This window comes from Coregonus clupeaformis, unplaced genomic scaffold, assembly GCF_020615455.1.
Source record: "Coregonus clupeaformis isolate EN_2021a unplaced genomic scaffold, ASM2061545v1 scaf0633, whole genome shotgun sequence".
In the NCBI taxonomy this organism is placed as follows: Eukaryota; Metazoa; Chordata; class Actinopteri; order Salmoniformes; family Salmonidae; genus Coregonus; species Coregonus clupeaformis.
Window position 1 is genome coordinate 49,038 of NW_025534088.1, and position 14,807 is coordinate 63,844.

The 14,807-nt window shown below is 40.9% G+C and overlaps 1 protein-coding gene across 2 annotated transcripts; it reads right to left on the reverse strand.

Annotated features, from left to right (window-relative positions):
* Nucleotides 1-7,423: 7,423 nt before the first annotated feature.
* On the reverse strand, nucleotides 7,424-11,641 carry LOC123485258 (oocyte zinc finger protein XlCOF6.1-like). 2 transcript variants are annotated; one of them, XM_045216195.1, is made up of 2 exons: nucleotides 11,370-11,641; nucleotides 7,424-9,309 (listed from the first exon to the last, which is right to left on the reverse strand). In XM_045216195.1, the coding sequence occupies exons 1-2, from the start codon at nucleotides 11,533-11,535 to the stop codon at nucleotides 8,117-8,119; spliced, it is 1,359 nt and encodes a 452-aa protein (XP_045072130.1). In that variant the 5' UTR covers nucleotides 11,536-11,641; the 3' UTR covers nucleotides 7,424-8,116. The 2 variants fall into 2 exon arrangements, with proteins under 2 accessions (XP_045072130.1, XP_045072131.1); XM_045216196.1 differs by lacking the exon at nucleotides 11,370-11,641 and adding an exon at nucleotides 10,651-10,862.
* Nucleotides 11,642-14,807: the final 3,166 nt, after the last annotated feature.

Consider the following 14,807-nt stretch of genomic DNA (forward strand, 5'->3'; position numbering starts at 1 on the left):
CTCCAAGTTTTCCTTCCATATTGTCTTCTTTTTTTTTTTTTTTTTTTCTTTTTTTGTAGAAGCGGGTGACAAGCCCATAAACACACATCAGTGCTCCCATGTGGATGGGTTTTTTACTACACGCCACAGATGAAAACAGAGAATTACATATTGGGAAACACGAAACATTTGATTTAGCAGACGCTCTTATCCAGAGAGATTTACAGGAGCAATTAGAGTTAAGTGCCTTGCTCAAGGGCACAACAGTTATATTAAATAATAGAGTGATCTAGGATGATAATTTCTTGCATGAATTTAATTGAAAGACCCGCAACAGCTTGGGACTGTTGGGACAGCATGCACTAAACCGAAGAACTCAGTTATAAAAATAAATTATAAAGATTGAAAGGGGGCTGAAAAAACACTGTAATGCACTTAAAACAGAGTTTGCACATGTACAAAATGCCCTTATCAGGAGTCGACTGTAGATCATTACTTGAGTAGCATTAGGACAAAATGGATGATAAATACTATTGAACAAATGGAAGGAGATATTTTCTGGAAAGCATATATTTTCAATGTCTCTGACTATAACATCATTTGAATCAAATCAACTTTACTTACATAGAACGTTTAAAAATATATATTAATAATTTTTCTGAAATCCGCAGCTGGGTTGACTGGTTGTATAAAGCATAGGTCTGTTAATGTAGTGGGACAGGTGTGTGTATGTGACGCTAACTTTGAGTGTCAACAGACTTCAGTCCTGTTTCCATGACTTATGTACCAGGCTTATCATCCACAGAGGTGTAAAGAAGAGCTAAAACAGAACAAGGACAACACAATGATGAAGTGTGTCACAACAGAAAATTATGATGCGTATCACAACAGAAAAGTCAGTAGTAATGTGAGTGCTGCAATAACTAACCCACGTCATTACAGAATGACATTACATTCATCCATGGATATTTCCGTTTCTTCAAAGGTAGTATTCATTCCAAGGCTCCATGCATTCTGATTGGAACAGTGAAGTGCTGCCACCTAGCGACTGATATGTGTAATTGGTATCAGTTCTCAGAGAGAGAGAGAGGGTCATTCTACAGATTCGGTGACATTTCAGTATTGTCAGTGTCCCAAGATGTACTAGTGTTATAACTTGTCAGAACATTTATCAAACTACACTTAAATTACAACATTTCAAAGTTTTACATATTTTTAATATGGAGTAGAGAATATGATTTTAAACAGAGATGAATTTCAATACTTATATGTTTGCTTTTCTTAGGAGTATTAAGAATTTCGCCTGTCCCTATTGACCATCATGCAAATGGCGTTACTCATTTTGAGTACACAGTGTTAAATAATAATGCTTTTTTTTTGTTAAATTAATTGTATATGCCTCCTTATTATGCATAATCCATTTTCTCAGCATAAGACATTTTATTTTCTGAGAAATGCAGGCTTTTACCCCTGTCCTTGTATTTCTTTCAACCCCGTAACGCAACAATACCCCCACTCACAATTAAATAATGGTTTGATCCTGTGGACATCATTTATGAGGAAGTGACATCATACAAGTCTTCAGAGAAGCCTGGTGTGACAAGTGGTAAGCTGCTCTCTCACTTTTTATAAATATTTCATGTTTTTTAAGCACATATGGGCTTTGTCAATCTCAGGTATTCAACTCTGTTGGGGGGGATTCATAGTTAAGATTTTACCAAGAATAGTTTTTATAGCTATGAAGTATAACAATGTCTTTTGTTGAATAAGGCCATGTGGCACACTGCTAGCTGCTAGCATCCCGAATTAGCAACAGATTAGCACAAAATCTTCAACCCTGTCACATTCAACCCCATCACATTTTTCAATGTTACGGGGTTGAATGGCTGTTACAGGGTTGAATAGCTGTTAAATCTTAGCAATATTTAATGTATATTGCTTAATACCAATCATATTTTCTTGTTGAATGTTTGTTGTTTACGGTTTTACAGTATCAACTAAAAGTACGAGGAATTTTTGAAAATAATAACTTAAAAAAAAGTGACAATTAATTTGTTCTCTCTCCTATATACATTGACATATTTAGGAGTATTATCTGCAAGTTCATGTTCATTTTACTACATAGTGATTAAAAGGATACAATATTTAGTCTTGAAGAGTAAGCAGGTCATTGACTTGACCTTGACCTACAATTTCAGATTCAACAATGGAAAAAACAGCAGCAGAAAGGAAACACACATAGAGAGGAAGGTGAGGGACATCCGCGCGCCGGTGGTCAGGTAATTCTCCTGGAAATGTAAGATCTTTAAGACACGAGGTGGTGGTGGTCATGGACACACAATCAACAGAAAATAAAGTTTTGTTGCTTTAAAGCATAATTTAGTAATGCATAAAAAGACTAGAGAATGTAAATGAAGACTAGTCTAAAAAGACATACAGTATACTGCCTTGGCAACTGGTGCGTGAGGGGTTCATGTTCACTAGCCGACTGGTTTGTACTGACATATTTAGGAGTATTATCTGCAAGTTCACGTTCATTTTACTACATAGTGATTAAAAGGATACAGTAATTAGTTTTGGAGAGTAAACTGGTCATTGACTTGACCTTGACCTACAATTTCAGATTCAACAATGGCAAAAACAGCAGCAGAAAGGCAAAGAGAGTACAGGGCAAGAAGAAATGCTGATCCAGAACGAAGGGAAAAGTACCTCAGGAGTGAACGCATGAGATGGACAAAATATGTTTTAGCAGGAAAGAAGAAAGGAATAGGAGATCTAGATAAGAGAGGTCAAAAGATGAGGAGAAAGGGATGGAGAAAAGCGAAGGAGCGGCAAAAGCAAAGGGAAATGGCTGTTAATACTATTGCCACCCCTCCACAAAGTCCTGATAGAGACGTGGTGATGTCACATGAGCCCACAAGGTTAGGAGAGAGAGAGAGAGAGAGAGAGAGAGAGAGAGAGAGAGAGAGAGAGAGAGAGAGAGAGAGAGAGAGAGAGAGAGAGAGAGAGAGAGAGAGAAGAAAGAGAGAAAAAAAAAAGGGAGAGAGGTACAAATATGATTTCTGGTAACTTTGTACACTATTTCTTCAAAACTGCTTAGACATATTCACATTGTAATAGTATCCTTAACATTTATTTATACTGCTTATGAACTTACCTTGTTATGATTTGATACAATAAATAAAATTGAATTGTCTATTTGTTTGTTTTAGACTATCTGTGAAGGGGAAGAAAAAATCAAGAAAGACAAATTGAGAAAGCAGGTAGCTGATTTACAGAAATGTCTTGATGAAGAAAGGAGGGCCAAAGAAAAGTACAAAAAAAGGCTCCAGCGTTTAGAAAAGAAGACTTCGTCAAAATCCACAGCTGTACCAAGTGATGTCAGAAGATCTGCACTGCATCACACAGCACTCGTTGCTCAAATAAAGGAGCATTATAAAAATGCAAAAACTGAACGAGAGAAGCAAATTATATCCAGAGTAGTGGCAGGTAACATTATTAAGAAGTATAGACTGCAATCATTTTCAGAGTCTGCTTTGGGTTTTTCAAAGAAACGCTGGAAGCTCACAGGCAGTGTATCTACATTTCAAAGAAAGAAAATCTCAAACTTTGTGGACATCAAGAAGAGGGTGAGGGATTTCTTCACACGTGATGATATCAGTAGAATGACCACTGGCAAAAAGCAAACTAAAACAAAGAACAAACAGAAGATGCAGAAGAGGTTCCTCCTTGACATGTTGAAAAATCTGCATAGGAAGTTTCTTGCAGAGAACACAGAAAAAATTTCATACTCCATGTTCAGCCGCCTCCGGCCTTTCTGGGTGGTTTACCCTTCCCTTGCTGATCGGGACACTTGTATGTGTAAGCTTCACGAAAACCTGACCTTTGTCGCAGAGAAGCTCAAACAAATTAAGCTTATTGAATCGTCAGTGCTTGAAGATTTAGTTGAAAGTGTGTGTTGTAGTTCCTTGAATAAGCAGTGCATGTACGGTGAATGTGAACAATGCAAGAACCAAACAGTTCCAATGTCAAGCTTGTATGCTGCTGATGAAAATGTTGTCTTTCTCCAGTGGATGGTCAAAGAAAAGCAAAGAAAAAATGAGGAAGGTCAAACAGTAAAAGTCACTGTGAAGGATGAGGTAAACATGACGCAGGAACAACTAGTACAGTTGTTTCATACGCTCCTCTTCAGGTTTCGGAAACATCTTTTCAACATTAAACAGCAGTATGCTTACTGTCGCGAACTCAAGAAAAACATGTCTGCAGATGAGTGCCTTATCCATATTGATTTTTCAGAAAACTTCACCTGCAGATATGGGACAGATACAGTCTGTTCACTTTGGTTCATCTCATGAACAGGCCGTCCTCCACACAGGTGTCCTCTACGTTGGACAGAATCAGCAACCAACTTGCTTCACCACCATTTCTCCATCAAGGAATAAGGCTCCTCCTGCTATCTGGGCACACCTCAGTCCTGTGCTTGATGACCTGCAACATACCCACCCCAACATATCAACAGTACACTTCTTCAGCGATGGCCCTTGTACCCAGTACAGGCAAAAAGGCAATTTCTTTCTGTTCAGCACAGAACTGGCCAAGAGGGGCTTGAGGGCAGGGTCTTGGAATTTATTTGAAGCAGGGCATGGGAAGGGAGCACCAGATGGTGTTGGTGCAACCCTAAAAAGAACCGCAGACAGGCTGATAAGTCAAGGATGTGACATCCCAAATGCTCATACTCTGTACAGGGTCTTAGAGGAGAACAACACTGCCATCAAGCTTTACTTCATTGAAGACGAGGCCATCGAGAAAGCCGTCCAAGGTATGCCAGCCAATTTGCCAGTAGTTCCATCCACAATGCGGATCCACCAAGTTGTTTGTGTGGCTGCAAGGCAAATTGCCTACCGTGATGTAAGCTGTATGTGCACAGTCCACAACAAGAAACTGGAATGCCAGTGTTTCAATACACAACATTTCACATTTACCCCTAAAGTTACATCAGTCGTGTCACAGAGGGAGGTTGATTGGGCAAATCCAGACATATGCGGGAAATGGTGCGTGGCCAAATATGATGACGATTTCTATCCCGGAATAATTCTAGCCACAGATGAATCCCATGTGCAGGTCAAATGCATGTGCTGTGCTGGACCAAATAGGTACTTCTGGCCACTTCTTGATGATATCCTGTGGTATCCATTTGAGGACATCTTGGAACACATTGATCCCCCTAAACCGGTGACTTCTAGGCACATGGAAATACAGAAGGAAGTGTGGGCTAGGCTCTCTCAGTAAAAATGGTGAACAAACTGTAGGCTTACCTATAGGTTATTAATGTTAAGATGTTTGCTTAATGTTCAAACATTCAAACAACACAGACATTCCTGCCATTACTCTGGATATTTCTATGAAATCAATGAAATGCTGTAACTGTTGTTAGTTTATTAATGTGTTTTAATCTGTCTAGATTTCATCTTGATTGTTTAAACTTTAAAAGCTATGTTGACAGTAGTTTAAAATGTTAAAAAATGGCAACATGTGACCTATATAGGTTATCAATGTTAAGATGTTTGCTCAATGTTCAAACAGACTCCTGCCATTATCAGATGGATATTTTTATGAAATCAAAGAAATGTTGTTACTGTTATTAGTTCATTAATGTGTTTTACTCTGTCTAGCTTTCATCTAGATTCTTTAGATTTTAAAAGCTATGTTGACAGTAGGTTTAAAAATGTTAAAAATGTTTAAAAAATGGCAACATGTTAGTGATCTCAAAAGATAAAACATATGACACGTGATGCTTTTCACTCAACCCTGTTACATGATTTTCAACCCTGTTGCGGTGCATTCATCCCTGTTACGAGATTTTATTTTTTACATTTTTGTATTAAATACACAAAATATAACATCAATAGTGTTTTTATTGTGTGTATTAAATCAGGGTAAATAAGGCTATTTCAATTTTGTCAGGAATTACGCAGCATTCTTGCACATTTCTTGCGAAAATGTGGAGTTAGATTAGAAATTTCTTCATCGTAAACTGGAAAGGATGGTGCTGGTCAGTTTTTCTTGATTTTCTCTTTAATAACAATATGCCATTATTTACAAGGGACATCTAAACTGTGAGATTATGCCAGAAGCTGATCTCAAGCTTATTGGAAAAATGAATAGTTGAATAACAAAATGACTGTGACGGGGTTGAATTAAATTGGGACTTGTTTGAGAAAATAATACAGAATAATAACTTAATACTCTACATTGAGATGGGAAAAGGTATTTTCTATCAAGTACACACATTACTTTGTCACATCAAATAAAAAAAAGCTTAAGATTTTAATGTTCATTGTTTCATCCTCCTCAATCACAAAAGGCACCGAATCTGTAGAATGACCCAGGATCGAAAAGAGAAGACACTGTTCTACTCTCCGTCACCACCACTTGGGTCGTTTGTTTAGTTGCGAGTAAAGTATTGATGACAATATGTTGCCAGACAGTCTCACAACAGGACAAAATAGCACTGCAGAGAGATAGTCACAACAGTGCCCTCTCAGCATTCAGTTGTACACTCTCCTGTTTCTCTCTCCTACATCTCCTAGTATCCTGTTGAGTGAAATGGACATCAGTGTTCTGTTAACAGTATAGCTTCCTCCACTGTCCCTATATCGGGCTCGAACAAGTGATCCTCTGCTCGCAAACACACGTGACCTAACTCCTGGACAATGTACCAACTTGTTGAGCTATGGAGAAATATCTAATATCTAATCTTGATAGCTCCAGCGGTGACATTTCAAGCTTGCTGTGGAGTGAGTTTACGGTACATTTTTAACTCTGTTACACTCACCCTTTCTAAACTCGCTACACACAGGGAGGGATAGAGATTAGAAATACAATTCACATTCTCACTTCTCATGTTGTTGTAGCCTACTGAAAGGATCCTTGTTAGTGTAATAGATCCACTTCACTGGCCAGCTAGCCGATCTCCTTTTGCTGTAGTAGGATGTCATGCAGACACCTCTTAAGCAGAGGGACACTGAGGAGCAAACATGGGTTTAGTTTGATCTATTCAACATTCATTAGTCTAGAAGTCTGTATGTATAGAATGAAAAGATGTCCTCCTTTGGGGAGCATTTAAGCACATATATCATCTACACCTCTTTCTATTGTAGTAGATCAATGCATACAGTTAAAGTCCCACTCCTCCACATTGGGATAAATCTGGATAACACACACCTGTTTACTTTGACACTCCTGGTGTTGTGAACCTAATCCTGATTTACAGTCACCTCTGACCCCACAGTACACACCATCTATTCTATGACATCCCCTTATAATTAAAATTAATTAATTAATTGGTCATTTAGCAGACGCTCTTATCCAGAGCGACTTACAGGAGCAATTTAGGGTTAAGTGCCTTGCTCAAGGGCACATCGACAGATTTTTCACCTAGTCGGCTCGGGGATTAGAACCAGCGACCTTTCGGTTACTGGCACAACGCTCTTACCCACTAAGCTACCTGCCTTATGGTCAATCCAGTCCAAGACGGGACAGTCATGTCTGGTTCAGTTTAGCATGGTCCTGTGTAGCTGTAATACAGTGTGTGTGTGTGTTGTTTAAATGTGTTTAGTAATGGGTAACTAAGACAGGGTTTAGTAAATGGGCAAGAACACAGTGTTTAAAACAGACACTGTGATAGGGATCACATCTCCAACAGTGCCATCTAGTGGTTAGAAAGGAAAAGTGTCAGCACTGAGTTTATGAGAAGTGCCACTGTCAGACTTGTGACATGACCTGAAAAGGTAGCATTTTCCTCTAAAAAGCCTCTGAGAGTGTTGAGAGACTAGAAGCCTCATTCTGTGACCGCTATCTCTCCCTCCAGACAGATTTAAAGTAGATAGGCCCTCCATGTAGACGCAGAGAGCACCTGTGGAGAGAAACAGCAGGTTATCAATAGAACAGATCCGAGACCAGAGAAACTGTCATCCTGAAGCATGGAGAGCAGGTCCCTGGGAGAGGTATCATCTTATCGTCCTCCACCAACCACTGGATGTGAGTCTATGAGCGTGTACTCAGAGTATTGTCCACATTCTGCCTTTTTATTCTCATCTTGTGACTAAATAGATCTTTGTCCTAATTTTTATTTCTTTCAGTTTTCATCCTGTTTTCCTCCTTTGTGGATGTTTTTCACATGCGTCAGTAAGTTAGACTTGTGATTGAAGCTTTTCCCACAGTCATCACAGCTAAATGGTTTATCTTCTGTGTGAGTCAGTTCATGCTTCTTTAGGTTCCCCTTCAAATTGAAGCTTTTCCCACAATCACCACAGATAAAGAGTTTCTCTCCTGTGTGAGTCCGTATATGCCTACTTAGGTCTCCCTTCTGATAGAAGCTTTTCCCACAGTCTCCACAGATAAATGGTTTCTCTCCTGTGTGAGTCAGTTTATGCTTCCTTAGGGTCCCCTTCTGACTGAATCTTTTCCCGCAGTCACCACAGCTAAATGCTTTCTCTCCTGTGTGAATCGGAATATGATCGGTTAGGTTCCCCTTGCGATTGAAGTGCTTCCCACAGTAACCACAACTGAATGATTTCTCCCCTGTGTGAATCCTCATGTGCTTGGACAGATCTCCTTTGAGTTTGACGGTCTTGCTACAAATAGGGCAGGTGCAGGGTTTCCTACCGCGACAGAGTCGGACATGGGCCTTCAGTTTACAGGTGGAGTTGTAGCGTTTTTTGCAGAAGCGGCATTCATTGGCTCTCTGCATGGGGAGAGTCACATGCCTCTGCAGGTCCGTTTTCAGAACAAACATTTCACCACAGTCACGGCAGCGGTGAGTTTTTCTAGACATGGTGCTGGGTTTGAAACAGTGTTCCCCCAATGATGAGCTGGGATCCAATGGTGGGCTGCTGTCAAGTCCTACTGGGTTTATGCTTACGGCTGAGCTGTGGCTGGAGGCATTGTTTTGATTATCTGGAGGGTGACAGGGACTGTAGAGACCCTTAAGGTGGGTCACAGTAACAAAAGGTGTGAGATCCACTTGTTTAGGGTCCCTCTCTCTGTTCTCCACAGTCTGGGTTTGGGGAAGAGTCAAGGGCTGAAGTGGGTCCTCCTGATCACATTCACTTTTCACACAGGAAGGAGTGAATTTGAACTCTATGATATCAGCCTCCAGCCCTTGACGCTGCTCTTCCTCCTGAGTGGTCCTCAGTTCCTCTTGTTCCTCTTTAATCTGTGGAAGTTCTGGGTTCTCCTGCCCCAGACTGGGGCTCCACTCCTGCTCACAGTGCTGCTGATCAGGGGTAACCTCCTCTTCAGAGACAGCGAGAGAGAGCTGCAGGGAGTCTGGAGGAAAGGAGAGAGGAGCAGAGCTTATATATATATACAGCTTTAAGACATCGGGGTTGGGGTCAATTCGAAGTTAAAACTAGAATCCTTAGTTGCTACATAAATGTTTTGACTTGAAGAATAGAATGTATAAATGCCTCATGAGCTTAGGTCAACTGTTGCCCCTCAACAGAACACAAAATATAAGCTTGTTTTACCCCAATGTTTGTAAACAATGTAAATATAGCCACAAAACATGGTTAAAACTATAATGTTGATATCATGGATGGTCAGTCCTTGCGTCCATAGCTCTGTCTATGAATTTGAGAGTGGTTACATTTCTCCAGGCTCATCCCTCACCTTTTTACCAAAACAGAGGCGGGGTAACCCCGCTTTATTATTGTTTCATTTAAGGACTCTAGATTTAAGTAAGTAGATTCATGAACAACTATAACCTACTTTTAATTACTTATCAATAAACTGAAGATAAAGATATTTATTTCTAACGCAAAAAAATGTATACACGTTAATTTATCAATTCAAATCACTTCCTGGTTTTGTGACAATGTTTGTATCCATGTATGGTATTAGCAAAGATAGTTTGGTAGGAAGATATGTAGAAACTGATTACGCCTGTAGGGCAATGTCGTGGCGACGTTAGCTACCTAAGCTTATTCGCAGAAACACGTCATCGGGTCTAACCAGGGCTGCATTCAGTACATGAAAACGTAATAGAACTTTCAATTAAACGGAAACTGTGCTGAGCGACCAGTTGGAAAAACGGGGAGGGGTTGGGCTGTGGGTTCAAATGCCCTTTAAATGTCACTCATTGCTTCAAGCCACACCCCAGCACACCCACCGAAGTCCAAAGCGTTCTGCAATGTCGCAAACGTTCAAGCGAACTGAACACACCCCAGGGGAGAATGATTGCCTACAGAGACCCACAGTGGATGTGTCATAATACTCATAAAACCTAGCGGTCAAATTGTTTTTCCACCATTCATTTTTCCCAAAGGGGATTTGATAAACACTTAAAATAAGGGCTGTGTTTCATGTAGGCTTACCATTGCGTGACGTTTTGACAATCATGTAAATCAATCTCTCTCAGACAAGGTGACTTTTATCAATATGTTTGGCTCTATTTACTCTCAGATTCGAAAATGCTAATTAGCATCAAAGTAGACATCATGCAAGACTACAAATCCCTGCACATCATCTCTACTTGACACCTTTACTAACAGGTATTGTGTCAACTTACAACTTGCACAACACAGGTTCACAGAATTGTCAATTTAAAGAAATGTAGCCAATTTATTCATTACTACATTTAACTAGCATTTTTAATCCAGAGATTCTTACCTTTGCCTCGATTCGTCAGTCTCCTCCAGATCATCATGGCATTTGTAGTTCTTTATGATAACCACATTGGCAGCTAATTTCATTTTTGGGGTGTAAATACAGGCAAATATATTGTTAAGTCACCTTGTCCGAGAGATATTTACATGGGTATCAAAACGTCACGCGAGGGTAAGCCTACATGAAACACAGCCCTTATTTTAAGTGTTTCTAAAATTCCCGATGGGAAAAATGTATTGTGGAAAAACGATTGGAACCCCTTTCCTGTTTGACTGCTATGTTTTATGGGTATTGTGACACCTCCACTGTGTGGCTTTATGAGGTCAGTCGTCTCCCTCCGAACTGCGCATGTGCAAGCCGTCAACTCTTAGGCACTGCTTTGATATAAAGTAGTGTCAGTTTGCCACTTTCATGAGGTTGTACTAATGACATGTTCACCTGCTTAAAACATTGGTTTGAATCTAGGCTGTGCCTTTAGAAATCGAGATAATGCACAACTAAGGAGGAATATTTCACTTCTCTCATTGACTTCTCATACCCCGGTCTGCCATATCTTGCTTCGCAAGCGTTCCCGGAAGTCTGACGATGTTGGGCCTCTGGGTTTAGAAACGGTGGTAGCAGTTAATAAAACATCTTGAAATGGTGATCACTAAACCCCTAAACAGTTTATTTATTGAGCAGAACTGCTAACTATCTAGCCATCAGTAGATCGCCATACGAACCTATTCTGCATCGATTTATCTCCGGTGTGATCCGCAGCAGTCTCCGTAGCCGATCATTCTCCTCCTGGTAGTCCACTACCGTTTGCTCAACTGCCCCAAAAATCTCCACAGCAGCCGCTGTTAAACGCTCGTTTAAGAACGCACGAAACGACTGTAGTTTAGACATATTTCAGTGGACTGAGAGTTTACTATTCAGCTAGTATGGTTTCGTCCACTAGGAAAGAATGGTGGTCACGAACAAAACAAACCCGCTCGAAGATTTACTTCCGCATTGTTTTTGTCAGTGGGTGGCGAGATGTTTTTTTTACTACACGCTACAGACCAATGATAATGGGAATGAGCGGATGCTGGTGGGAGGAGCTATAGGAGGACGGGTGGAACGGGTATCAAACACATCAAACATATGGAAACCACATGTTTGACTCCGTTCCATTGATTCCATTCCAGCCATTACAATGACCCTGTCCTCCTATAGCTCCTCCCACCAGCTTCCACTGATGGAAATAGATAACTACATGAAACAGTTATATTAAGTAATAGGGGTGATCTAGGATGATCATTTATTTCATGAACTGAATTGACAGAACGGCAATGGCTTGTGACTGATGGACCAGCATGCACTAAACCAGAGAATGCAGTTATCAAGAGCAATTATAAAGAATGTTATTGAAATAAGGCTGAAAAAACACTATCTTCTGGAAAACATACATTTTCAGTCTCTGATCATTACATCATCACTTGAATCAAATCAAACTTCACTTATAAATAACTTAATGAAAAATAATAATGTACCTGAAAGCCACAGCTGCGTTGACTTGTGGTATAAAGAATAGCTATGATGCTATAGGCAAGGGTGTAAAACTAATTCCATGGAGGGCCCAGGTTCTGCAGGTTTTTGGTTTTTCCTTTCAATTAAGCACTAGACAACCAGGTGTGGGGAGTTCCTTACTAATTAGTGACCTTAATTCATCGCTCAAGTACAATGGTCCTCTGTAGCTCAGCTGGTAGAGCACGGCGCTTGTAACGCCAAGGTAGTGGGTTCGATCCCTGGGACCACCCATACACAAAATGTATGCACGCATGACTGTAAGTTGCTTTGGATAAAAGCGTCTGCTAAATGGCATATTATAATGGAGGAGCGGCCCTCCATGGAATGAGATTGGCATGTGCCATAGAAGGATAGGTGTTTGTATCTGTGTAACAAAAAGCTCTCACAGTTGCAGGTCCGAATTAGACGTTCATCCATGTGTTTAGGCATTAACAGCAAATTCTTAAGGTTAGGCATTAACTCTGATTGGTTAAGGTTTGGGATAGGCTTAAAACAAAAATATCAAAAACAACTTTCTATCGCTGGATTCGAACATGCAAACTTTCGGCTGTTCCAAATGAAATTTGACGTTTGGAACAACTTTGAAATTTGACGTTTGAGAAACATGGATGAACGTCTAATTCTGACATGAGACCGTGAGAGGTTGTTCATGAAACGGCCAGCTAGTTAGCATGCACCCTAGTAGTGTTTCAATCAGTGACATCACTCGCTCCGAGACCTTGAAGTAGTTGTTTTCCTTGCTCTGCAAAGATGCTGCTTTTGTGGAGCGCAAGCAACACTAAAGCCTTGTTCACATTAAAGCCAATTTATGCTTGATCCGAAAATGTGGTCGGAGGTGCTGTATGGATGGTGTGATGCAATTGCGGTGCCTCCGTATAACTCCGCATTAACATGTTTGGTTGATGGTAGGTGGGGGCGGGAGGTCCTGTATAAACACAAACTCACTTCCTTGACAACTTCCTTCCCAACAGCTCTGCTCAGTGAAGCACAAGTAGTATAATTGCCCTGACTTCTGCAGAGGCCATATCACAGTAAATGCTGTACGGCCACTCGCAGATATCGGATTGACCATGTAGAGCCTTTTACCCATAAGCACTCTGTTACCTTGTGCCAGATGTCATGCATTTCAATGGGGACGTCCACAATGGAGTGAAAATGCAACACCCCCTTGATGTTGAAGGCTCCATTACGAGATGGACGCCGCATACAATGACATTTTCCAAACTTTGCATCATCTTCAGTCCAGCTAGAGTCCGTCGAAGAACAGGATGTTACCAAACCACAAAAGAAGATGGCTTTATGGATAGCTAGCAACTTGTAAACAATTACCCATTCCTATATGTGAGTACTATTTTAATAGTAATGTTAAATAATACACATCGTCTATACTAAACATCTTGTAACTCTTCTGCAGTAAAATCTCATACACCCAAGTACTTCTCTGCAGTTGCCACCACAACATCTATCCTCTTATTGAAGCATGTATTATTCCTTTCACTCTCTATTGGCCTCGGACTACTCACAGGGATCCTCTCAGGACACCTCACCCTGGACTCATCTTCCTCTACTACTCTCCACTGCCTCAGCATAGGACACCTTCTGTACTACTCTGATCCTGGCAACCTCAACCTGCCTTTCTCTCACTGGACAACTCTGATCTCCAGCACCATGGTTACCCCTACAGTTTACAGACACAACTTTTCCCACCGATACTACACATTCCTTTGTCTCATGTCCTCCTGCACACTTCTCACATCTATGAAGCTCCCTCCTGCACACTGCTGCCAAATGACAACAAGCTTGACACCAAAAACTCCGTAATGGATTCGGGACAAACTTGACTTTACTGGTAAAGACTCTGCATCAAAACTCAGTATTACAGACAGTGTCTTTTCAGTTTTACCACTCTCCACTGGGTCTGCGTCGCACCAAATGGCGGGCATCACAAACACCGGGAATCTTCAACATCAGTTGATCCTCCTCAACACCTAACGCCACTCCAGTTATCACTCCTTGCAATGGCGCCCTGCTCTGGAGAGGAAAGCATGTCACAGTTCTTGTCCCTAGTCGCATGGTGCGGTGCGCATGCTCCCTCTGGATGGCAGAAAACACAAAAAATCTACACGATTCCACTCCGAGTCACTTTCACCAACCCCACATTCCCCAAATATGGATCTGACAGAAGATCCATATCTACATTCTCTCCAAAAATGTCACTCCCACTGGACCAGAATCATCTTTGTCATCATCAGGTCGAGGCTCAAACCTTCCGGTCTTCACCGCACTTGCCACCACAGTTAATTCATCCTCTCTCTTGTCATGTTCAATTTCCTTCTATAGCTCTTCCAAAAGTTGTGCCACCACTCAAAACATGTTCCACTTTTCTCCTTTTTCCCCCCGTCCACCATCTTACCCCCACCTCATAGCCACACCGGCAGACATATAATAAATAATAATAATATGCCATTTAGCAGACGCTTTTATCCAAAGCGACTTACAGTCATGTGTGCAATCTCACTTTCCCCATAAAGCCATCACCTAAAACCACATCTTTTCATCTTCTGTGGTTTGGTAATTTCCTGTTCTTCGACGGACTCTGGCTGGACTGA

Excerpts from the sequence above, each read along its gene's own strand:
- LOC123485258 (XM_045216195.1), bottom strand. The coding sequence starts at position 11,535 with ATGTCTAAACTACAGTCGTTTCGTGCGTTCTTAAACGAGCGTTTAACA. Across the intron at positions 9,310-11,369 it reads GATAAATCGATGCAGAATAG|ACTCCCTGCAGCTCTCTCTC; the intron begins GTTCGTATGGCG and ends CCTTTCCTCCAG.